This window comes from Protopterus annectens, chromosome 5.part0, assembly GCF_019279795.1.
Source record: "Protopterus annectens isolate FY-2018-M chromosome 5.part0, PAN1.0, whole genome shotgun sequence".
NCBI classification, from domain to species: Eukaryota; Metazoa; Chordata; order Ceratodontiformes; family Protopteridae; genus Protopterus; species Protopterus annectens.
In genome coordinates, this window is record NC_056735.1 from 1678071436 (window position 1) to 1678098090 (window position 26655).

The 26655-nt window shown below is 39.1% G+C and overlaps 1 protein-coding gene across 4 annotated transcripts in view; it reads left to right on the plus strand.

The window, feature by feature from the left end:
• The first annotated feature begins 374 nt into the window (after window positions 1-374).
• Window positions 375-26655, plus strand: part of LOC122801831 (SH3 domain-binding glutamic acid-rich-like protein) — a 600908-nt gene continuing 574627 nt past the window's right edge. For 2 of the 4 annotated variants that reach the window (XM_044071472.1, XM_044071474.1), the window contains exon 1: window positions 1300-1489. In XM_044071472.1, the coding sequence (XP_043927407.1) occupies window positions 1445-1489 (45 nt within the window). In that variant the 5' untranslated portion in view covers window positions 1300-1444. Of the gene's footprint in view, window positions 615-1293; window positions 1490-26655 lie in introns of those variants that run through there. The other 2 variants (XM_044071471.1, XM_044071470.1) reach the window with 2 other exon arrangements.

Below are 26655 nucleotides of genomic sequence, written 5' to 3' on the forward strand. Positions count from 1 at the left end.
ACAGCTTCTTTAAACTGTCCTGGAATAACCAGAAGTACACGAATGACCGTTATTACACAAAAATTACCGGGTTTCGTGGAAGTTAGCAGAATTCCGTTGCCTTACAAGTAGCTTGCAGCTTTTAACTAATACTTATCAGGCTTAAAATGATTTACGATAGAGAAAAATGTTCATAGTTCTTTTCAAAACATCCCGTACCCCGGAGTAGGAAACGTTGGATTCTGCTCGTCTCTTTTGAAGTTCTGTCGAATTCTCAATTAAGCGTTCTGTATTTCCATGGTAACAGTGCAAAGACTGGACTACTCCGCTGCACCACGGGTATTGGAGTGCTTATCTATTAAACGTTATAAAAAAAAAAAAAAAAATAGAGGAAGTGTCTGATAAACACCAAGATGCACCAGTTAGCTTAGGTTTCATTTGTATTTCAAATTTGCTTTAACTCCATCAGCTGTGCCCTGCCAGTCTCATTTGGTACATGTGAAGTGAAACAACGCAGACTTGACCGAAAAAGTCGGCTACTGTGACCTAGCAGGGCAGTACAACTGGGTTATACGTATAAGAGAACTGGAGCAATAAGCATGAAATGTATTGCAACCACTGTACGTACAGCAAAGGTATGTTTTATATTTAATACATGTGAACTGTCCAGATTTTCGCAGAAAATCCAGAGTTTTGGCACATATTCTTTGTTTGTTCCTCATAAAATTTGTGGTTTTCTGGCAAATCAATGGGATAATCTGAGGATTGAAGTTACTAAATAATGACATACGTTTGAGTTTCGGACTTCTAATCCTTTAGAAAATTTATGTTAAACCCTGTCACTTTAGCGACTTTCTAAGTTTATAAATATGTCCCTATTTGGGCTTTTGTCCCCCCATTTTGTTGGGCTTTGTCCAGATTTCTTGCACTACGAGGTTGAAAGGTATGTATTTCCTCCATGCTTGTTTATAATTTATAAATGAAGACATACTATAGATTAACACTATTTTGGTTTAAAAAGAGTCAAACGTTTCTTTGCACATCAATAATGTTCTTTTGTATTAAAGCACTGTTTCATCCCAGCGTTACTTCGTCGTTGGTAATACTTAGTTTCTGTCCGTCTGACCGTTTAACTTTTAAGTTGCATTACGATTGGTGCAGCACTCCGCCTAACCATTTACGGAGATGGCCTCTACGCTATCTAACCTGCTGATGGGGCAGGTGTCCTGCTTGTCCGGGGAGCAATAGCTGGAAACAGACGTAAGTAATGACCAATCAAGACTCGCCTGTGGGCTAAGTCTGCGGACCCATTAGGTGGTGGAGAGTACGCTGCCCTGTGGCACACTGCTTTGCTTCACCCAGACGGAGGTGCTCGTTAAACCGCGGTGGTGGCCGGAGGGTTCTTGTACTTTGGCTTCAAGCCTGTGTAAAACTGTGAAGTTTGTTTTCATTTCCTGCATTTAAGATGGTTATCAGAGTCTTTGTTGCCACTTCTTCAGGCTCAACCGCGGTGAGTGTTTTTGTATTGCATTATTGTTCTTCATTGTGCTAGTTTCTGTAGTTGCAGAACTGGCAACCTGACAGCTCAATCCACTTAAAAACTGTGATCTTTTGATTTAGATCCGGGCAGATATTATTTTTTTTTTTCGCTTGCTTTATTTGCATGAACCATAAAAGAAGAACGTATAATTTATAACAGTTTAAAGCATAATATGCATGAACAGTTAGTTAATGTGGACATAAAACTTGGAAAATGTTTTGTGGTTCTGCTTTGAGCAGTAATGAATGACAGGTAGCCTATCACTGTACTATTTTTCATGAAAACAATAAATAATGCTTAGAAAAATATAATTAAGTGTATAAATATACTCTTTATCATTAGTGTATAAGTACTGAAGAGAAACCGTAAGCAGGACAGAGGGGAGGGGCGCTCCTCAACCAGAGTGTATTTATATCTTGGTCTCGCAGCTGATCTTGGATTCCAAGCCCGCATGTCAGTCAGCAAGCATGCAGGCTAAGGAGTACACTGCAGTGTTATCCAGAAGAAACTTCCAGCTACTATAAGCATCTAAAAAAGCACGTCAGACACTTTTATTTTGAGCCGAGAGGGGGTGTAGAAAAAGAAGACTTGCAGTTGTGACTTGTCAGTGCAAGAGATAACTGGTCGGAGCTGAACGCGCACATTCTTCCATGTATGAAACACTCTCCAGTACTGAAATATTTTCTTTTCATATTTTCTTCTTTGGAATTTAAACTGCATACACTTCAGAAGCTGGCAGTTTTGCACTCCTTTAATTCACACAGCACCCCTTAAGTTCCATGTTTGGCAGATTGTACAGGTTTAACTGAAATCAAACCAGCATGGTTGAGAAGCTGTATTTGCAATTGCATGCTTTAAATGCTTCCCTCTTAACCTAAACGGTCTTTCAACAACGGAGTTTTCATTCATTTCTTTGTGTAAAAGTGATAGTGGGCTGTGTGATAATAATACTAAAGATAATATAGCTGCAGTAGAAACTTAACACTTTCGATTTGCAGAAGGCGTTCTAACTTTTTCTACGTCATCATTTCCCCTTTATCCATTTTACTGGAGATCAGGGCATACCTCATTACGAGGAACGTACCTCATTTGGGTTCTTAAAAAGTTCACGTTCCTCAAAGTTTCTCAAAGTTCCACATTGAAAGAGTCTGTCACACATTCAGTGTTAAGAATTTTTTTAAGTGAAATCCATGGTAAATAGAAATTAATCATATTAATTCATTAAAAGATCTTCTTTATAAGTAAAACCAGCATATTTTAACCATCCTATGACCTTCCTAGTTGAAGTTGTTAAGAAGCCATTAGTATGTGTTCCACATTTTCCCCATTTGTTCCACATTATGAGGGCTAGTGTTCCTCACTTTGGAGATGGAAGGTTGAGAGCTATGGGTCAGGGTCGTATGTCAACTGTCACCACCTCTTATAATCTAGTGTCAGTCTCCCGCCTTCTTCGTTAGTTATGCTCAGTTGCCTCCCAAATCTGCTTAAACAAATCTTCCTGCTTTTTTGCACTCCTAACCAAACCTCCTTAGCCTGTTCTCCTTGATCTTCTCTTCAACTAAGATTAGTTTAGCTTCAGATATGATGTCTTCATTTCTTCAACTTTTCCTCAATGTGCAGCCTTCTACCATCTCTAGACCTTGATTTCAGCGTCCTCAGCAGCTCTGCCTTCCATCTTATACTCTAGTATATGAACATTATTAAAGAAATCCAAATGCCACTCCTCCAAGTCTCCCACTACTAACTGCTGCTTCTTCAGCATGAAGGCTGGGACTTTGTTGCTGCCAGATAAGAACAACATGTACTTGTTTAAAATGAGGAGATATACAGTTGTGACTATAAATGGCCACAGATATGTGTTCATTTACCTGCAACCATTTGCAAGGTTTTTGGGCTAGTATACAGCTCAGCAATCTCCTGCCTGGTGCCCTGCAGAGTTCTACAGCAGCAGAGAGACAAAAGAGAGATTATAATTTTTCTGCATTTCCTTGCTGCCTTTAGCTAATTCCACCTACAATGCCGATTTTCTAGAGTTTCTGTGATTTAAAAAGCTTGTTTCAGCAACATATTGTTCTTATTTTACTGCCTGCACTTTAACAAAGTTGTTTTTGTGTTTAAATTACCTGTTTAACTGTTGTAGACTACACACTCAAGTGTGATAGCCATTTATGTGCATTTAAAGTGTTTTTTTTTATTATATCTGCTTTATTTTCTAAAAAACAACAAAACAAAAAAAATATATACTTGTTTTCCTGCCTTTCTAAGCTAGGATAGTCTAGTTTTCAGGTTAGTGCTGAATTCAGGGCTGTGTTACAAGTTTCTGTGTATGCCCATATTTTACTTGGATAGAAGGAAGTTTCTCTGTTCACTGTGAGAGAGGGAGCTTTGAGCAGCCTATCTGTCCCTGGCGGAGTGGTTTCAGCCCAGAAATTAGTAGTTTATTGGCCATTTTGGGCTAATTTCTATCTCTTTCATTTCCCTGCTATAAAACCCACATTTGCGAGGTTTTTGGGCTAGTATACAGCTCAGCAAGCTCCTGCTTGGTGCCCTGCAGAGTTCTACAGCAGCAGAGAGACTAAAGAGAGACTTTAGAGTAGTTAAGTATACTTTTTCTGCATTTTCTTGCTGCCTTTAGCTAATTCCGCCTAAAACGCAGATTTTCTAGAGTTTTTGTGATTTAAAAAGCTTGTTTCAGCTCCATATTGTACTTATTTTATTTTACTGCCTGCACTTTAACAAAGTCATTTTTGAGTTTAAATTACCTGTTTAACTGTTGTAGGCTACATACTTAAGTGTGATAGCCATTTCTATGCATTTAAAGTATTTTTTTGATTGTATCTGCTTTATTTTCTGAAAAAAAAATATACTTGTTTTCCCGCTTTTCTAATCTAGTATAGTCCAATTGTTAGGTAAGTGCTGAATTCAGGGCTGTGTTACAAGTTTCTGTGTTTGCCCATACCTTACTTGGATAGAAGGATGTTTCTCTGTTCACTGTGAGAGAGGGAGCTTTGAGCAGCCTATCTGTCCCTGGGAGAGTGGTTTCAGCCCAGAAATTAGTAGTTCATTGGCCATTTTGAGCTAATTTCTATCTCTTTCATTTCCCTGCTATAAAACTCGGATTTGAGTGGTTTTGTGCGCCGGCCAGCACAGGTTAGCTTGGGTATAACTATTCCGGGCTCCACAAAGTCTACTCTTCAATTTTTCCCTTGGAACTAGACAAACTTTCAACTTAAGCACAAAAAACCATTCACTTCTCATCCCAGCACTTGCTTAAAACTCATAGCAAGCACTAATAAACCTTAGCACTAGACCCCCCCCCCATACTGTAGAGAAGGATAAGGCTTTCTATTCGACCTTACAAGCCAATCAATAAAACAGTTCACTGTACCTATCCAGGCATGTCCAACAGGTAGTTTCAGGTGTAGTCTCTGGTCCAACTGGTGAATCTGGGCATTTTGAGGCAATGTTATAATTGCCTCATGTACACAGACAACCCTCTCCTCCTTCCACCAAACACTAATGCATGCGAGAGATGCAATTATACAGCCAAACTGGAGGCTAAGCTCTCTCAATGCAAGACTGGACCAGGCAGTCAAGAGGAGAAGGGAATTACTTGCATCACACAATCAGTCTCACATAGAGCTATGAAACCAGCACCGGCAAAAAACTCACATAAATACACGAAAACATACTCGGAGGCTCTAAATAATAATCTGCAAAAACAACAGAGACCTCAAAAGCAGACATCCAAGCAACCTCCACCCCCAACACAAACCATGAAACACATACTTCACAAAACCAGTGTGCCATGCAGTCACAGCCCTTAAGGCAAAATAACATACCCATCACACTAGTAGTAGATGACTCTATAGTCAACGTCCCACTCACTAGGCTGAACAAGGAGAAGGTTACTGTTAGCTGCCTGTCGGGTGCCAGGATCCGCCACATAACACAAGCACTCAGGTCACTCCGGAACAAGTACAAATATGACTCTGTCATTGTCCATGTTGGTGTGAATGACCTGAGCCATACCTCCCTGGACTACATGAAAAGAGACATGGAGGAGCTCTCTGATCACGTAGCCCAGGCCGGTATGACCCTGACCCTGAGTAGCATCCTGCCCTCATCAAGAATTATACCACGGTATAGAGAAAATAATATCAGTATCAACAATTGTCTAAGCTTCTGGTGTCATTCAAAGGGCATCCAGTGTCTGTTAGCCTGGGATGACATGCTCGACAAGCCACGCTGCTTCGCTAGAGATGGCTTGCACCTGTCACCCTTAGGCTTTCGAATACTGGCCAAGGCTCTTTTCACCCCCATAGTGCCTTTCTTAGGCAAGGCTCAAAAGACAAACCCACCACCGTAAATAGCGCAACTAACAAAAAAATAAGGGTAATGCTACTCAGTGCCAGAAGTCTAAACCTCAAAATGCATTCACTCGAGGCACTCCTCAGTATGGAGAAAATCGATATATGTGCAGTAACAGAAACCTAGTTTAAGGCTCCAGAGAGCACCCCAGCACTACTAGGCTACAACCCATACCATACATTTCGGCCACAAAACCCAGATTGAAATACAAAAGGTGGAGGAATATCCATATTCATCAAGGATACTAACACCTCCAGGTTAGTGGCACAGCACGATGCTTCAGAGATCATCCATGTGCAACTAACAACAGACAAAACTGCTATTCAAATTATAGCTTGCTACAGATCACCCACCAAGTCCCAGGACCCCCACTCCACATTCCTGGAAACACTGGGAAACATAAAGGTCCTACCAAACACCCTGATATTGGGTGATTTCAATTACCCAAACATTAACTGGGAGAACTATTCAAGTATAAACTCCCTTGCCCAACATTTCCTACAATTTATAAACTCAAATGCCCTGGATCAACTGGTCAACACCCCCACCAGAGGTGACAACATATTGGACCTGGTCATCACCAACATGGGCGACCGGTGTTCCATACCAGACATCAACCACTCATTGGTTAGATCTGACCATAAATTAATCACTCTGGATATCCACATTCTGCCACCACCCCCGGTCAAAGAAACCACCATGAAAAACTTTTCAAAAGCAAACTTCACGTTACTTAAGACCGAGGTGGGAAGTTTCAAAGCCCCCATGCTAAAGGATAATGCTGTCCAAGCTGCAAAATCCTTTACTAATGCACTCTATGGGCATTTACAAGAATGCATGGATTGTGCTATCCCAAACAAAACCAAGACTCACTCCTCCAAGAAAAGGAAACCAATCTGGTGGACCTCTACCATAAACAAGCTATATAATAGAAGGAAGACACTAGTACAGAAAAGAGTAAAATCCCAAGAAGGGAAGACATCCCTGATCAGTATCAGCAATAAACTGTTCCCTCATAAAATCATCCCAGGCTAGCTTCGAAAGAAAAATTGCCATGGACTCCAAAGATAACCACAAGGCATTCTTTAGCTATGTCAAGAATCTAAGTTGCAATTCTCAGATCTGCTCGGAGTTAGTGCAGAATGGCAAAAAATACACTGAACCGACCGATATAGCCAACATCCTGGCAGACAGGTTCAGTGCAAACTTCACCCCCCTCTCACCCCCAAAAGGGCCCATAAGTATACCAGAAGAATGTAGTGCCTTTGAAATCACAGACACTCAGGTTAAAACAGCCCTCTCCAAAGCCATAAACACAGCATCAATGGGACTGGACAGTGTCCCAGGCTGCATCCCACATGAGCTCAAAGATGAACTAACCCCTCACCTAAACACACTGTTTAAACTCAGCCTCTCTACAGGCTGTGTGCCCACAGAGTGGCACACAGCAATGGTTATTCCACTCCACAAAGGTGGAGCCACACCGGACCCCGGGAACTATCACCCTATAAGCCTGACTAGCTTGGTCTGCAAAGCTGTGGAGCGCATCATCATGGATCTCATTAACAGAGACATTGGAAACTTCCAAACACTGGACCCTACACAGTTCGGCTTTGTTAAGGGCAGATTATGCCTCCTAAACCTGGTGTACTTCTTTGAGACAGTTACCAATGCTATAGACGAGGGAACGGTGGTCCACACAGCCTACCTAGACCTCACAAAGGCCTTCAACACCATTCCCCACTCAGGTATTATAGACAAGCGCACCAGCCTGAACATAAACCCCTACATCATGAGATGGGTTGACAACTGGCTCATGGACAGAACCCACATGGTTAGAGTTGCAGGAGCTAGGTCTGACTCTAAACTGGTTACAAGTGGCATTCCTCAGGGCTCAGTCCTAGGACCCCTCCTGTTTGGCATATACTTCTCAGAGGTACAGGCAAGCACAGGAGTACTATGGCTGACCAAGTTCGCAGACGACTGCAAACTAGGGGCTATAATTGACTCTCCGGCTGACACAGACATCCTCCAAAAGGGTCTCACTGAGACAGATATCTGGTGTCAAAACCATGGCCTCAAGCTAAATGCCAACAAGTGCATAGTCATCCCCTTTGGAAAAAACAAAGTACCCACAAACTATCACATAGGTGGTAGCCCCCTAAATACGGAAGATGTAATAAGGGATCTGGGGACCCAAGTAGATAGTAACCACTCCTTTGATAATCATGTTGCCAAAGTGGTTAGAAAATCCTTCTATGTGGCCCACCTAATCACAAAAGGGTTTGCATCCAGACCAAAAGAGGTCATTGGGCCCCTCTACACATCACTCATCAGACCCGTCATAGAGTACAATGCCCCATTTGGGACGTACCTTACAAGACACCTGCAAAAACTGGAAAGACCACAGAAGTACCTTACCAAGAGGATCACTGGCCTCAAGCAGATGCCCTATGCAGCTCGACTGAAGAAACTCCAGCTGTATTCGGTTGCATACCACCTACTCAGAAGTGATCTCTGCCTGTCATACAAGGCCATGTCCAACCCAGAATTGATGGACATGTTCCACCTAAAGAAAACCATATCCCCTCGAACCACACGCTCTAGGGATCTAAACCTCACCACAGCAATCAATAGGACGTGCTGGAGGGATAGATTCCTGTCCCAGAGACTTCCCATGCTCTGGAACAAGATTCCAATCTACATTAGGCAGAGCTCCTTGCTAATCCTCTTCAAGAGAAACCTTGACGAGTGGATGGGAAACAGAAAGTTTACCCCAGGGATCACTTCAATGGCTCTGCTGGACAGAGGTACAGGGAACTAATCTAAGGGAGCAGCAAAAGCTAACACATTGCGGCTAGGCTTATAAATGCCTTCGGGCAGATAGCCTAGTACTTACCTATGAACCTATGAACCAAGCTGAATTATTTACTAGAAAAATAATTAGGAGATGCATGCAGGGGATTGGACTTGGAAAACAACATCCTTAGTTTATTAACTGTGGAACCTTCCCTGAGGCATTACTTTAAGGTGCCTTAACCCTGTTAAGGATATCCTTGCCAGTAATTATGTAACCTAAAACTTGGCAGAATCCTTGCTCCAAGGTGAATCTGTATAATGAACTTAACAGAGGGACCCTTGCTCCACCTGAACCATTATAATAAATGAAATGAGGGAACCTCTGATCCAAGGAAAGGGGTTAGGGGACAGAAGTGGTAGATTCAAAAGAAGGGAGGCAAACTGTGTCATGTAGAATCTTCTATGCCATTTTAATCCCCAGAATCTCTACCTTTTAAGTCATACCTTTCATAACAGCATTATTGCAACAGCCTGACTTCCTTAATCCGTAATCCTTGATGTGGAAAGCCAAAAACTCAAACGCTTATTGGAAAATAAGCTATTCCTTCCTTTTCCAGTGAATCATTTTTGACTGACTAGCTCTTCTCATGCCTATTTTGACTTCTCCCTGCTGTTAAGGGAGGGAAGAGGGGCAATGCTGACTTTGAACAGATATACCTAGATGGCATAAGTTGCCTTGAGAAAGTAGCCTGTACAGTCATATCCACCTAGTACAGGTAAAAAGATGAGTGTTTCCGTATTATACCTCCCTATGAAATCTGATCTAAGTAACTAATTTACCCAAACCTAACACCTTAATGCTAACACTAAAATTTTAATTCTGAAACTAAAAACCATATACTAAATCTCTAACCCTAAACCTAACCCTGAAACACTAACCATAATCATAACTCTAACCCTAAAACAACCATAGCCTTAAAGCTCAACCCATAAACCTTTAAGCCTAACCCTAAAACTCAGGCTTAACCCTACAATGTTAACCCTAACCCTGACATACTACTTAAAACATTAACCCAAAAGCAATCATTAACCTTAAATCTGTAACCCTAGCACTAAACCTGTCAGTGAGAAGGTCCACTTGCAGGATTAAGAAGGTCCACATAGTGGAACTTGTGTAAGATGCACATATGCAGATTGTTTATAGTGATTGCCTGCCTGGTGTTGCACTGAGGAAAAGGATGAGTGGTTTCCTTTTTCCCTGATCTTAGATTGATAAATGGCTGAATAGCACCCCCCCCCACCATTATGCTTCCTGTGTGTCCCAAAAGGGATGTACTTAGAATCTTTGGAACTGTAAACTGATTTCTATGCTACTTTCCAGCATACAAACCCTACTGTGCACATTGCAAATTTCTGGGCATCATACCTTTACAGTACTACAAAAGAAAAATAAATAACCATAAAAAAATAACCAATCAGACATTTTGAAAAAAAAAAAAATTTAATAAAATGTATAATTTCATAAAATAATATCATTGTACATATTCTGTGGCTTTTTAGTTTAAATTTTATCATATTTCAGTGCACACAACAAATTATTTAAAACATGCATGCCATGGCATACATGGTGTTTGCCAGGCTATTCAGATGTTACCCAATGTCTATGTTTTTTTCTTGTCCCAGCATTCTACCCTGATCTGTGATCTATCCTGCTTTTCTTATCATCCTTCCTAGCCCCCCCCATAATAACCTATGTGATCATGATTTCTTCTGAGCTGCATACCTTGCTAAGTGCAAGTCTTTGCTATCTGATTAGTGTTGGTGGATAAGAAAAGCATGCATCTATCTAAGGGTACCTTAAATCTCTGAAAAACAATCAGACCACCAGTTATATAGCTAAAACTGGGAACCTCAGTTTTAGTACAAACAGTTATAATGAACCAGATGAGGTGCTTCTGCTGAAATGATACCCTTTAAAGTTAACTCAAATAGGGAGCCCCCCATTCCAAAGAAAACCCTTAGAGTAAATCAAAATGAGGAACACTACCTGAAGAGGAACCATTATAATGAAGACCAGACACTTCCACTGGAAGGAGGCCAGGGTAGGACAAAAGCTTATTTGAACTGTGGCCAATAGCAGCCTGTATGTGTCTAAACTGTAGAAGTGTCTCCCTCATCTGAATACCCCAGAGCTATACCTTCCTTGTCTGGTGTTCTATGACTGTTGAAACTTTACCCCATCCTGCAACCCCATTTATAGATTTGCAGCCCATATCCCAGTGTCAGATATATGCATCATTGTCCTTCTGTAACTCTGGTAATCTAATATTAATCTTAGGATGTTGAATAGCTAAACCATGCTTTTCCCCAGATAGCACCTCACAAAACAGACAGCAGCTTCAGAATTATTTGATTGCTTTAGTGATCTTTTGCATACCCCATTGCTTTTTTGTAATCATGTCAAACTACCCAATGTGAAATTCAGCCACCATACCTTAAACCATTCCGACGTGTTCACGATTCCAGGTTTACTCCCATTAGATGAGTAGCTCTGTCATTCTCTAATTGCATGTCTGTCAACTATCCTCCTGCAATACTGTCAGCCTCTCAGTAACAACACTTGAGAAAACACTTACTGTGACTTTGCTGCATCATTGCAGTTCTAACTGTATTTATAAGAACTTACTTTTGCCTTCATACACCTACCCAGCCTGTTGTGAATAGTCCTCAAAGAAGCTAAGCATAGTGCCATTCCACCTAGCTGACAACCCCATTTAGTATGAATTACTTCTTAGTGTTATTATTTAAACTATTCGGCATAGTACGTGTGTATTCTTCATGTCTGCAGTCACCTTGCGTAAACTGTCATTCTAGGAAACCAAGACTCATTTCCGTGCTGTAGTATTGAAGATAAAAGCTGATACAGAAAACTAAACCTGATACCTCAGCTGGATTTCCTGATCACTAGGGCTTTTATCCTGGAGAAAGTACAAAAAAAATTAACTCAAAGAACTTTTTTGAAAAACTAAGAAAGTTCGTATTGCATTACATTACTTGTAGTGAGACTGGGCACCCACATCCCCATAAGTAGAATTCCCATGCTCCAGTTTACACAACTTTGTGGAAAAGGACAAAACACCACTCAGTGTAACTCATACTATTTGATGAATATCAGCTGCAATTAGTGTGTACGCGATAATTCTTTCAGTTTACACAGAAGTCATGATCTCACATGCATTTTATATACTGACAATCTGCCTGTTTACAGTACTGAACCTCCTGCCTTGACTACCATTTCTGAAAGTCACAAATGCTGTAATTCTCTAAAATGAATGTAATGCCTACATATTTTTATCTCATGTGCCCAAACCAGCATTTCTTTAACAGTGCATTAAATTAAAACAACTAATAGGAACACTTTTTCATGGTACATTATGGAGGAATGAGGAATTCTACTTCATATGCTTGTCTTAGTATAAGGGCTAACCCGAGTCTTAACATTGCAGTCAGTCCCCATAGGAGTTTGAACCTGCATCCATACACCATTCCATATCGTCATTGTTTTCAATTGAAATCCTGGGAGTAGCTGTTTTCCAAAATTAAAATGTAAGCCCTAAACTGACCTTGAATAAGTGGCTTGTTACCCATTCACTGTTCCCAAGCCTGCATGCTGAAGAATTTGGCCAAACATATCTCCTGTAGCAATGCAGTCACTGACAGTGAAACATTTTCTGTAATCCTCTGTTGTGAAATCACTGTAAAGTGCAGTGAATCTGGATAATGTGGAACTTGCCAACAAAATCTATGTTAACTTAGGCAGTGCAGCTGGTTTTCTGACAAACACAAACATAAAAAATTGTTTTATCTTTTTGAACACAGTCTTATCTGATAGTGACAATTAAGACCAAATGCCTATAACACAGCAAAGAAATAGCATAAGTATGTGTTTATATATGTTTATGTATGCATGTATATGCATGTGTGTGTTTGTGGCATATATATATATATATATATATATATATGTGTGTGTGTGTGTGTGCGTGTGTGTGCGTGTGTGTGTGTGTGTGTGTGTGTGTGTATATATATATATATATATATATATATATATATGTGTGTGTGTGTGTGTGTAGATATATATATATATATATATATATATATATATATATATATATATATATATATATATATATATATAATATATACAGTTCTAACAATAAAGGGTAAAAACTCAAAAGAGATAATCAAAAATGGTACAACAAAAAGAGAACCACAAAACACTGAATGACTAATGACTGAATCACAAAACACCGAATAATTCTCTCCCAATAAAAAAAAATCCTTTATCAGTAAACAACAGCTACAAAAATGAGATCAGGTCTCATCCTTCTAGTGAAACTGTTAGGAAAAGGGCTTTTAGTAATCTAATGTGTAGTGTTAGGGTTAGCACAAATAAGTAAGAAGGACAGGGAGAGATATCCTTTGTAAACAGAGAGTAACCTAGTGGAGCAAAAGAAAATGAGAGGGTGGTGTCCACTCACAGTAAGACAAAGAGATAATAACCTGAAGAAAAGAAGACTTTCAGGAGGATGGTACAGATGGCAGACAGATTAAAGGAGAATGTGATTTTTGTCTAGAACTAAGCTTTGTAGCTGAAGACGTAGAATATGCTGCAATAGCAGAGAATTTCTCAGAGAGGAAACTATAACTTCTAAGTCAAGACAAACCAGAAAAAGGCATCAAGACATACTAGAAAAAGGCAAACCTATGTTAGTGGATTTACAGGTAAGCCAAATAAACTTTAAAAAAGCAAAGTGGGCCGACAATACTTTAAGCAGTCCAAGAGGAAATACAGCCAAGGTTGTAGAAGGAGATAGTGAACAGAATATCCCCATTACTTCTTACCTCTGTTTTGAGTTAAAAGATGTCTTCTTATATAGGGAGTAAATAAAAACAGAGAGCTAATCCTACATCAGTTGATATTGCCAAAACCTTACAGAATACAAGTAATGAAGCTAGTCACATACTGACATGTTAGGATGTGACCTGCGGATGGATACAACTTAAGCACAAGTACTAGCCAGATTTTAATAACCAGGCATAATGAAAGAGGTATTGGGTTTTGTGGCAGAATGCTAGAAAAGTGCATCTCATTTTAAGAGCCCATTGATTCTAATGCCCGTTATAGAGGTGCCATTTGAACTTCCTGCTGCGGACATTGTGGAGACATACGTAAAATCTAAAAATGGGAATCGGTATGCACTAGTAATAATGGGCTGTACTACAAAATTTCTAGAAGCATTACCATTAGACAAAGCTAATGCTAAAGTTGATACCAGACAACTGTCTCTGTTATTCTCCAGAGCGGGTATCCCTAAAGAGTTATTTACTGACCAAGGCACTGCCTTTTGGTCAGAGATATTGCATTAGTTATGCCAGTGCTTTAAACAGAAGCAGTTTCCCAGCCTATGGAGTAAGTTAACAGTACAAGTCAAGCAAAATACTATTTTTGAGTACCTTTAAGGTTAGTCTCGATGATTGGAAGGTTAGACACAAATTTACATCAGAGTAATCACGGGCTTACCTATGCATTTACGCTGCATCGTTGGTTGAGTGGATGATGTTTGAGAATTTAATGTCGCTGTGAGTTTTGTCACAGCATATTGTGTAAGCCAGTGGTGTGTTTCCTGTTTTTTCCTTTTCTTCACTGTGGTGCAACCATGCAGTTATATATTTTGGTAAGTATATGGGGCTTGTCCCCCACAACAGGAATAGGTGCAGGGGGGATTACCTTACTGCAAAAAAATGATTTTTTGTGTTTTTAAGTTTTTTCAGCTCATCATTTTCAGTATGTAATTTGCAACGAGCTAAAAAGTCAATCTTCTCATTTCCATAGTGAAATGGTTGTTATGTACAGCTCTGCTCAGTTTGAGAAGTGAGCCCTATTAAGTGCTTGAAAAGGGAGGAATGAACTTTTAAGTGTGTCTCCTTAAATGTGTATATACCTCGGTGTCTTATGGTCCTCATGATTGCTTGCTGAGTATTATTCATGTAATGCTATTAAGATATCAGTCTTTTATCTACACAATGATAGATAAGTAGAGATGTTCTCTAAACCCAGCAGTCCATGCTAAGGAAAGTTACTGACAGAGATAGAAAGGACTGGGGTCACTTGTTACCCTACTAGTTGTTTACTTTAAGACAGGTGCCACAGACTTCAACTGGGTTTTCCTCATTTCATCTTTTGTATGCCAGATATCTCAGAGCACTGGTTGACATTGATAAATTTAAAAGTGTGATAGAACATGGTCTTAGTTTGCAGTATAGATTAAAGGTGGTTACTCTAATAGTAAAGGAGCACATGCAGAGAGCCCAGAAGATGTGGTAATGAGTTTATAGTAAATGCCTGACTTAGAAAATTTAACCCAGGATATCAAGTATTTCTGTTAGTGTCCCCCTTGGAAAATGCATTTCAGGTTAAATGGCAAATGTTATTAAGGTGACTGAAAGAATATATTAAATGAGCTACAAGGTTAGCTAACCAGGAAAGAGAAATAGAGCAAATATGAGTCTCTGTCAAATTATTGTACTGAAGCCTGGAAAGAAGTAGGAAATATATGGTTAGACTGGAAGAGCTGAATTAATAAATGAATACAGGAGAGACCAGATAATCTCTACATGAAGTACAGCTTGAGGAATCCTTGTTAAAAAAAAACAAAAACAAGAATTAGGCAATTTTTTATTAAAAAAACAGAAGGGTGTTCTCAAAAATGCATGGGGAAACAAAATTGTTGAAATATAATAGAGAGACAGCACTTGGAATGAAGGCTTGAGTGAGACCTTACAGAATGCGTTAGTAAGAGAAATCCAAAAGCTCCTGAAACTAAGAGCAACAGAGGAGTCACAAAGTGAATGTAGCAGCCCAGTAGGACTCGTTCCTTAACCTGATGAAACTATTAGATTCCATTATGATTTTTGGAAACTGAACGACATTCCAAAGTTTGAAAGCCATCCCATGCCCATTACTGATGAGTTGGCAGAGATCCTAGGAAAGGCCAGACAAGCTGGATACTTGAGAATACTGGGCTCGATGAAGGGGTATTGGCCTGTGCTAAAGAAAAATTGCAGCCATCTAACCTCAGAAGGTCTGTTTGCCTACATGGAACTTCAGCCACCTATCAGATTTTGAAGGATAAAGTATAAACCTCACTTTAAGATACGTTGCTGCATATCAGGATGACATGGTCATCCAACTGGAGGACTGGAAGCCTCACTTATCCAAAGTGTAGGCTGTTTTAGAGGTTATATGGCAGACAGATTTTACCAAGAATGCTAAGAAAAGTAGACTAGGTATAGTGGGCGCTAGTTTTTTTGGATATATTATATAAAAAAAGGGTGACAGAATCACATCTAAGAAAATAAAACGGGCCTTAAAAGAATTGTGCTATACCCTTCACTTAAAGGCAGGTTAAACCTTTTTTGTATTAACTGGGTACCAAAGGAATTTAACTTTGCAACTATTGCCTGTCCTTTGATAGATGTCACAGAAGGAAATGCTCCTGTCAAAATGCAGTGGTCTCCTAAGGCAGACATAGCATTTAATGAGCTAAAATGAGTATTATGTTTTGAACCAGTATAAATGACTCATAATTTTACATAGGAATTGCCTCTGCACATAGAAGCATGTCTCAGAGCAGTGTTGTCCTCGGATAGTCAAGGAGAGGAGCAGCTGTGTGCTGTATTAGCATAAAATTAAGCAATGATGGAAAAAAAGTTATTCGGCTGTACAACGAGAGAGAGAGAGAGAAAGAAAGAGAGTGTTTAGCGGTAAAGTCATTTTTTTCTCTTAAAATATTATCTATTCAGTAGGCATTTCAGCCTAGTTTAAATAAACAGACAGATGGCAATACAAAGTTGTGCCAATGGGCAGCATCTTTGCAATCCTTCCAGTACACAGTGACATACATACCTGGACAGGTTAATAGGAATGCCAGTTGGTTGTTGAGGTTCTACAACCCATAATTTTTAAGTTGTTTTTGTGGTGGTAGTGGTGGTGGTGGGGGGGTAGGTGGTTGCAGTATCTTGTTTATGATTATTTGGAGTGTACCTTTAAGTGTGTTTTGTACTTGAAAAATTTCCACATTAAGGTAGAAAGGCTGCTTAAAGTATTAGCAAGTCAGTAAGAACTGAGAAGCTAATTCTGTGATGGTTTAAAAGAGATAGCCTGAAAGCAGCAAATCAGAAATTCAGTTTGTCAGTCAGATGTTTATTGTGTGGTAACACAGCGGCTTTACATAAAGACCCAAGATTTGTAGAGTTCATCATCCCACTCAGGGCTTCACATGGACATGGCCTGGGTTAAACTTTTGTGAAGATTTCATTGATTGCTCACTGAAACTGAGGAGAAGCTTGTTTGCAAATAACCTGTTTTGCTGGATGAGCTGTATGAGACTGGATTTTATAGTGAAGATGAGTAATATACTGCTTTGTTTGAAAGCCAAGTGAGGTGTGATTTTTGTTGTTTTTCTGAAGACCTACACAGTAAAATTTCAGTGTCTTTCAGAGTTACAACATCTAAGTTGTTTTACTGTTCATGTAAAAGTGTTTGCAGACAGTAACTTTACTTATGTTTGACCCAAACACTCAATGAAAGAACGTATGCAGCTATTTTAAAATTCCCATGGTCAGTGCTGCTCGCCTAAAACAAGTTAGAGCCTGAAGTAGAAATAGCTTCTCTGCTTTGTAACTGTAAAACTATTCAGTTTTTCCTCATTGTACAATGAAACATTCCTAATATGTTACTTTGTGTATGTATTTTGTAACATTCTGTGTACTTACATCCCAGTCAAACATTCCCAATAAGCAGAGATAAATAATAAATAACAAATAAATAAATAAATAAATAAATAAATAAATAAATAAATAAATGTTTAACTGTATAGCCATACAATACTGTTGAAGTTTTCACAGTTTGTAATGGAAGTATTTGTTAAAACAAGGACTGTGTTCATTACAGAGGGACAGTATCTAACACCAATGCTAGAAACCATGTTTGCAGGATGATTATAATTCCTGAAGTGTGCATATTCCAGTGATTTATGTGGCACTTGGCATTGTTAAGTCATGCAGTATTAGTAGTACTCATTTGTTAACAGGTAGGTCCACTGGACACACAGTCCCTTTTCAGGAGTGACCCAAGAGCCATGACTGGTTAACTGACTTGCTCAAGGTCACACAGTAGGAAAATGAGGGCTGATGATAGTTACTCACCTTTCAGTGCTGTTATGTTCTAGTTTTTCGCTAGAGCATTAATAGCAGATAACACAGAACGGCATCCAAAGCATTTTTAGAGCTAAGTGCTTTACATCTTTCAGTGCTGTAAAACATTTACGACACTTTGCGTTCCTACACTTTTTTTCTTTAACTAATAGTAGAATGGGGCAGAAAACATTCCATGTACCAGAAAGAATTATGATCAAGTCTTTCCGATTCTGACTTACTTGTTAATATATTCTCGACATGGATGTCAGGAGTTACCTCTTGAGTTTTGCTTTGCTGTGCTGTTAAGGTGAATTTCTTGACATCCATATCTCAGACACATAACAGGTTGGTTAAGGTTGGAGACCTAATCATAATCCCCTACGTTATGTTATCTTACTTGAAAGAGCTGCTAGTGATGTTAGTTAACAGTAGGCCCATGAGGTAGTCAAGGGAGGCCATGGTAATTTTTACAAGATCCTGGCTCAAATGCCCTGAATGACTAGCCTCTGCTTACAGTTGCACATCCACTTTTGTGAGGGTTAGGTGCAGTGACCCCCCCCCTGCAAAGTCCAAAGAATCGCAAATAATAATTAGGCCCCCGTAACCTCAGCACATAGTCTGACAAATAACTAAAAAAGTCTGTCTAGTAAACTTTTCATATCAAATTCCAGAGGCAGGGTGGCAGAAGTGGATGGTTCTACTTTGTGAAAATACATTGTGATTGACATCTGACTCCTTTGCCTTTTCATTTTTTTAAAAACGTTTTTGTATGGAATTAATGCCTCTTCCATTGCTTGCCTCACTTTTAATGCGCGCATCATCAATGGATCAATCTCATACATGGTATCCATAACAGCCATAGCATTTCTGAAAAGACTAGCCAAATTTTCAAGCATAAACTTGTCCTCTGGCACCGGTTCTTCCGCTTCTACTTCCACATCATGCCCAACCTCGTCCTGTGTAAGTTATTTCCAGTAGATCTTGATGTTGCAGTTCCTCAATGCCCATGCAAATTAATTCTTTAATTTCCCCAAGCACCAGATCTTGGAAACCTTCCCCACTTACCTGCCTTGCCACTTCCACAATTTCTTTCATTATCTGTTTTATTGGCTCAGAGGTAAAGCTTTTGAAATCATTTAAACATTCTGGCCAAAGATTTCTACTTCATGAATTTATTGTCTTGGGCTTTATGGCTTTAATGGCTCTATCGATGACATCCAAGGCATCAGCAATGATAGATTCCTTCCACACATTTATAACATTGCTTGCGTCAAGGTTTTCTTCCATTCTTTGCACAATTTGTTCCATGCAGTACCTCATGTAGTGTGCCTTGTATGCCCTTATGGTGCCCTGGTCAAGATTCTGAATAAGTGATGTGGTGTTAGGGGGCATGCAAACCACTTTCAACCCCTTCTGTGTTGAATTCATGAGGTTCTGGGTGGCCAGGGGCATTTTTCAGCACAAGCCACACCTTAAAAGGCAAGCTTTTACTTGCTAGATATTTTTGCACCTCGGGCACAAAACGCCAATGAAACCTCTCAAGGAAGAGAGCTTTTGTTGTCCAGGCCTTCCTACTGTGCATCCAGTAAGTTGGCAGCTGAAAGTTGTCCTTCCCTCTCAATGCACTGGGGTTAGCCGTCTGATAAATAAGAGACATTTTTATCATAAACCCCATGGCATTGACACAGAGCAAGAGTGTCAGTCTGTCCCTTGCTGCCTTGAATCCCAGTGCCTTCTTTTCTTCTTTTGTAATAAAAGTTCTCTCTGGCATTCTTTTCCAAAAGAGAGTGGCTTCATTGGCATTAAAAATCTGCTAGAGTTGATAACCATTCTCCTCAGTCAACTTTTTCCAAATTGCAGGGAATTTCCTTACTGCCTGTTCATTGGCAGATGCTGCTTCTCCAGCCATCGTGACATTGTGTAAGCCATACCTACACCTGAAGCTGTCAAACCATCCCTGGCTTGCATTAAATTCATGACCCCTGCTTGCACCCTGGCTAACTTCTTGTTCCTTCAAAGCATCATAGACAGCTTTAGCCTTCTTAATGATTGTATTTGAGTTCACTGAAATGCCTTTATTGTGGCAGTCTTGTACCCATTCAGAAGTTGCATTTTCCATTTGGGACATATGGGGATCACACAGTTGATGCAATGTATTAGTACCAGGAGCTGTTTGCAGCAGCAACAGCTTCACGTATCTCTCTCTCTTTTTTCTTAATATATCTTACAGTTGATTAATTTATCCTGTAAAGTTGGCTAACCGTGTTTACAGACATCCCACTATGAAGCTTGTATAACAATTCAACTTTCTTTGTCAGCGTCTTCACTTTCTTTATCCTCTTTGATTCACTTTCAGAGGCAGTAGGAGCAGTATGCTTTGGACCCATAAGTAACAGTTAAGTTTATTAGCAATATAGTGCTTCAAATAAGTTTACAGCAGGATGGATGGGGAGATATAAGAACTTTTTCTGTTAAAGCTCGCATTTCAGGAGTATCAGTTTTTCTGTTGTTGTATTGTAGTACCAAAATGAGTTTTCTTGTGTATAGTTTTAACTCCATCATAGTGTCTGCAAGGTCAGTCCTGGACGCTGAAATAAAAGTAAAGTCTTAAAATGATGGTGGATATCATTTATTGTCAGATGACTATAGTTCATGTTTTTCAGTACCTGAAACTGTATCTGTTCATGGTAAGGTGGTCACCTTTTCTGAGCTTGACCTCTCCCTTGGGTACATACTTTCTGTTGATATTCTCTTAAAAAATAATTATCAAGCTGTAATTATTTCTTACTGTAGATGTTTTTCTACAAGTTCCCAATCTGCTTCACCAGAGCTGTTCTTGTTGATGGTAGGGTTACGTTCCCAACTAAAACTACCATCAAGCCATTTGTCAACAGCAGTTAAACTGTGCATAGCTGTGTTCTCCACTGCATATGCTGGCAGTTTTACCTGATCTGACAATGGTTCCACAGTCTTTAAATGATTGTGAAGATGTAGCACTAACAGCAATGATCTGAGTTAACTGTTGGACTGCTAAAGTAAGATCCCTTACAAATGAAGGAAAATCCATTTCTAATGAGGACACCATTTCTTCAGAGGTTCCTTTTTTGTTATGACCCTGGCATGACATGGCTTGTAAATCCAGGGCAGGTTAAACCAACAAACAAATGAAAAGCTCACCCGATCCACTTTATCAAATAAACCTATAAAATTCACAGTCATGCTGTCCAGTAAAGACATCCAAAAGCATTTTAATGAAAAAAAAAATCACTAAAAAGATGATTTTTTCTTCTTGGGTAGACAATGTAGGACTGAAATTCAGCCCTGATAAGTCCTGTAATAAGACCAAGTTTTTTTTTTAAGTAATATACTTTTTTTCTGAAATTGGTGACTATAAGGATCTGGATATATACACACTTATTGTCTAATTTTTCTCTTTTTTATCTCATGTAACTATTATGAAAACATGAATTATTTAATCATGGGATATATGTTTAGATCTTTGTCTATATGAGATGAAGAAATACAGGTTAATTTATATAAGATGTACATCCAATCTGTTTTAGAACATAACAGTACTTTTTGCTGATATAATAGACACCAAATAGTAGCATTAGAATCTGTTCAATGAAAATTTGTAAAAAAAGAATACCATCATTGCATAACTTATCATATCTTATTCTGATGCATGCAAAACTCTAAATTTATTTTCACTTCATTACAGGCTTAAAAGAGGAAAAGCTGTAAGTGCATACAAAACTTCTGGGGATTAATTGCTTCAATTTATGTGTAATATCAATCTGTCTGTTAACATGAGAAGACACCAATGTGATAACGTCAATTTTTAATACTTTTTATTGTAAAACACAATTAAGATGGAATTGTATAACTCAAAGTATTCCTAGAATTTAGAATTATATGCCAATTAATATTACGTTGTCATCTAATACTGAGTGTTTTAAAAGCAAATTTGATCACTGAATGGGAGATAATGTGTTTACAATTGATTTTAATGAGTAAATGTTCTTTATGGCCTAAGGGCCCAAATGCTGAAATAAACCTATGAGAAATTGGCTGAATGCTTTTGTCTTATTGTCAGACTTCATCAGAACAAATAAACGTTGAGTCGTTACAGATATTTAAACTTTAAGAAATTCATGTGACCAGGAAGTTAAACGACAACAGATACTTCCTATAATTATTAAGTAATAAAATACAATAAACTGCTAAAATAAACAAATAAAAATGTTGCAAGTCACTATAAATGTTTCATTAACATAACATTTACATACAATAGTAAGAAAAACTCACATAGTGCATAAGAGCAAAATGTGAGAACTTGCAATTTGTAGTGATTTGCAACTATTATTTAATTTTTTTCAAATTTAAATTTACTTAAAATGTAAATATCTGGGGCTATGTCATTAACCTCAGAAGTAATACAAAATAACTCCACATCCCTGGGAACCCTTTCTCTGCCTGTTTATCCCTACACATTACCATGCCTTTGCCCCACCCCTACTCCATGAGCACCTCCAAACATGTCCTAAGTGCTTATCTCTAAGACAAAGAACACTATCTCCATGGGCCCAGATGATGTGCCAGGCTGTCTTCTTGGCAACACGAAACATTGTCTGGATGATTCATTTTTAAATCTATTCAATCTCAGCTTCTCCATTGGATTCATGCCAGAGGTATGTAGAATTGCTGTAGTCATCCCGTATTCATCACATTCTACAAAGGGGGACCCATTACTGATCAGTGAACCTAGAGACTAATAAGCCTCACTAGCCCTGCCTGTAAGGCAATCATTTGCATAATTGTGGAACTCATTAACAAATGCATAGCTAGTTTTCCAACCCTGAATTCAAACCATTTTAGGTTTGTTAATGGCAGATCCTGCCTCCTAAACTTTTGGACTTTTTAATCAAGTCACTGAGGCATTGGACTCGGGCACAATGGTTCACAATACATACCTGGACTTGGCCAAATAATTTGATACTGTTCCAGATTCTGGCATCATTAGTAAGCTAGTCAAACTAAATGTAAACCCCTGCATTATTTGCTGGATAGTAGACTGGCATACAAAAACACAGACGGTTAGTGTTGGTGGCACACTGTCAACCAAAAGAAATCTGTACTGGGAGCACTTCTCTTTCTTATCTACTTCTCTGATGTCAAGGATGAAACCGAGTGTCTCTGGCTGACAAAGTTTGCTGATGATTGCAAACCGGCGGCTGTCGTAAACAACTCAAATAATCACCAGATTCTCCAGGAGGGCCTATCATGCACCAACAAGTGGTTCTTAGACTGTGATCTCAGATTAAATGCCAAAATGTGCAGCATTGTATTTGGCAAACCTGGGCAGCCATACTTCTATCACATGGGTAATGCCCCCTAAAAACTGACTTAGTCATTAGGGACTTGGGCACTTTCAGCTGACAATGAACTTTGGCCACCATGTTACCACTGTTAGGAAATCCTTTTATGCAACTAGACTAATCACCAGGGGTATATCTTTTAGAGTCAAGGAAGTCATCATCTCCCTTTGCTCTTCCCTTATCAGGCCAATTGTTTAGTATAATTGCCCCTTTTGTATGTACTTTTCTTAGCACATGACCCAGCTCAAGAGATCACAGTGTTTCTTTACTAAGGCAATCAAAGGCATGTCCACCGTGAGCTAGCCTGGCCACCATAAAGTGCTCTCACTCTTTTACATGTCCTATTGACTTTTGAGAGGAGACCTGCCTATGTTGGGATAACTTACCTTAGTAGCTTTTCACTATGCTCAGCACAGGTTAACATCTGTAGTAATGGCTAAGCAGTTTGTATAAAATTTGGACCCATGTTTGTATAGACTGGTAATAAAAAAATGTTAACATTAGTATGGATATGTAGTGTTACATATGTGGTGATGTGTATGGTCTGGAAAAAGGTGGTACATAAGGATATGCTGGAATGATGGGTCCCCTGGACTATGTAAAGGAACATTGACATTGTGATAGCACTGCTGATAGAGTAATAAGTGAGTGGCGCTTGACATGGCAATGGAGCAATGACTGCAGTGAGCCAAATGTAATTGACATGCTAAGTATTTGGTTTTAAATGCGTGTGTTCCTGCAGTGGTTGTAGACTGACAGCTGTAATCACAGCTGAAGTGAGAGGATCAGAAAAAAATTGTGGCAAAGGGATGGACTGCAGTAATTTTGCATCACTGACTGGAGCATTCAGTAACATTTGTGTGAAAGCTTGAATTAAAATGCATGGCTTTGGCTTTATGTGGTAGTGTAGTAACATCTTAGCAATTATTTTCACAGACAGGATTTAAATGACAGCATGACCATTTGACCAGTGGTGTGCAATGTGTGAGAGTGGAATGAAAGGACTACTTGAGATTGGAGAGTGTGATGAATAGTAATTATTTCTCGGATGTATGTGAGCGGCATACTTACAGTCTGTACAAGATTGTGTAGAAAAAACTACTATGAGTTATAGGTGACAGTTCACAGCTGGAGAATAGTATGCAATGAAAGATTATTGCAAAAATGCACACAGTAATGGGTTCTAAAGCAATCAGGTACATACATCGATTGATGGGTATAAAAAAGAAGCACCTACGGCAACCCGTGTGTCATGGTATTTTTTATTATACACCTCAAATATAAACAGCTTCTCACATACAATGTCAGTCGAATATGTTGTTGGTGCAGTTTTTCAAAAATGTTTACAGTTACATGACAGGATTGTATGCACAATTACTTTAACTTGTCGCTACTAAGTATGGAGTAACTTCAGTGTGAAGCACACTTTGCAGCAGTTGTCCTCTGTGTCAGAGGATGCTTATCGCTTGTCTGTCCTGCAGGAAAAGAAAGATTAAAAGATTACCCTGTGATCTATTCATGGATTGTAATGTATTTCTACTGACAAAAGAAGTCACTTTACTGGTCAGCAAACAGCATGTGAAACGGTTCTAATGTATTCATAAGGAAATAATGGCAACGTGACACTGGACTTCATTTAAGAATGTTACTTGGTAAACAGTTAATGCCTATCTGTTGAAGTACACTTTAATGGGGCTTGAGCACCTGGTGTTATGCTTCACAGGTACCACACCTTAAGCCTGATGGAAATCAGTTGGCATAAGCATGTTGGCAGGGGAGCCACAGGAATAGCTGCCTATTTGTAGGTAATGCTCTATGGGCATGTGAGGTCCATTATAATATTGCCAATATACTGTGTAAGAGTGACCATTTTTGATAGCAGTGTAATACACAGGAGTATATGACCAGTACAATCCACATCAGACTGGAGGCTGATTTAATAGATTAAGTGAGGCATTTAGTGGAAGCCAATCACTATTTCCACAATAAGTGCATGCAGTAGCATCAAGCTTCTGGTTGAGGGAAATTAATTTGATGTTGGTGTTTTTAATACTTGACATTGAAACATTCATGTTGGCCTGCATTGGTTTTGTGGAATTATAAAAAGGGAAAGGAACAGAAAAAGCATATTTAAGGTTTTTAATTAGTGAAGGGTATATATTAATAGAGATAAATGGAGAGAGTGCATACTTATTTGTAAATGGATGTAGTGGAATGAAAGCAAAATACGGGGTAAGACAATGCATATTAACTGGCGAAAATCTGTGTATACCATGATATGATGGAATACATGTACTTGATTTGGATTGCGATTGTTGACTTCTAGCTGTGGTTGTAACACATACTTGGCTGTTGCTGGAACTATGATAGTCCAGCAAAAATGTCAAACTATAATCTCTATTTTCTGAACAGCCCTATAGATATGTGGCAAAGTACAGTGAGGAAGTACAGATAACAGTACAGTAACAGCTGCAAGAACAAAGAGCATCATTTTGCAATGACCATGCGTAGGCATTAATTACATCTTCTTTCATAGGAAGTAGATGTCTGCCTCAATTAATAGACAAAACTACATAAGATTACATGAAGTATGCAATACTCTAATTTTCTTAAATTACCACGTGCTGCGGTGGCGTTGCTGCCTCACAGTTAGACGTTGCCCGTTCGATTCTCAGAGCGTCTTCTGTGTAGTGACATGCGTGAATGGGTGTTCCTTTGTTGAAGGTTGTGCGTTAGGCCTGGCAAGCCAGTACGTAAAAATCTACTGCCAATCATTAGCGGACCGGAGTTCCGCTGTGGCGACCCCTAACTGGGAAAAGCCAAAAGACACAAACAAACAAACCACTTAAAAAAGATAACTGCTGTCATCCAAGCTCATGAAATATATCATGTTTATAGTCTATCATCTGTTAACTATTTAACCAAATTGGAAGGAAAAAAAACGGGAGCTTGATGCTTTGCAAAGCAGTGAATTTTCACAGTGCTATGGAGCTTGGATCTAAATTTGACAGGAGGAGGAGTGCAACAAAAAAATGTCCCACTGTAAGGAAGGAAAGGCTGTGACAAGAAAACAGTACATTAGTCTGGTCACCTGCTGTGAGCTGTCAATCACATGCAGATAATGGGTCAAATTACCCGTAGCTCTTTGACAGCTAGGGAAAGTAGGTGTGAAGGGGGAGGGGAGATACCTTAAAAAAACTAGAATTCAGGCTTCACAAAAGAAATCAAGTTAACATTTCTAAGAAAAAAGAGCAAAACAATGCACTTTTCAGTTGTGTTCTGTGGTATTTGCATTGCTTGTGTTTGAAGTAGTTATTGAAAAAGGATAAA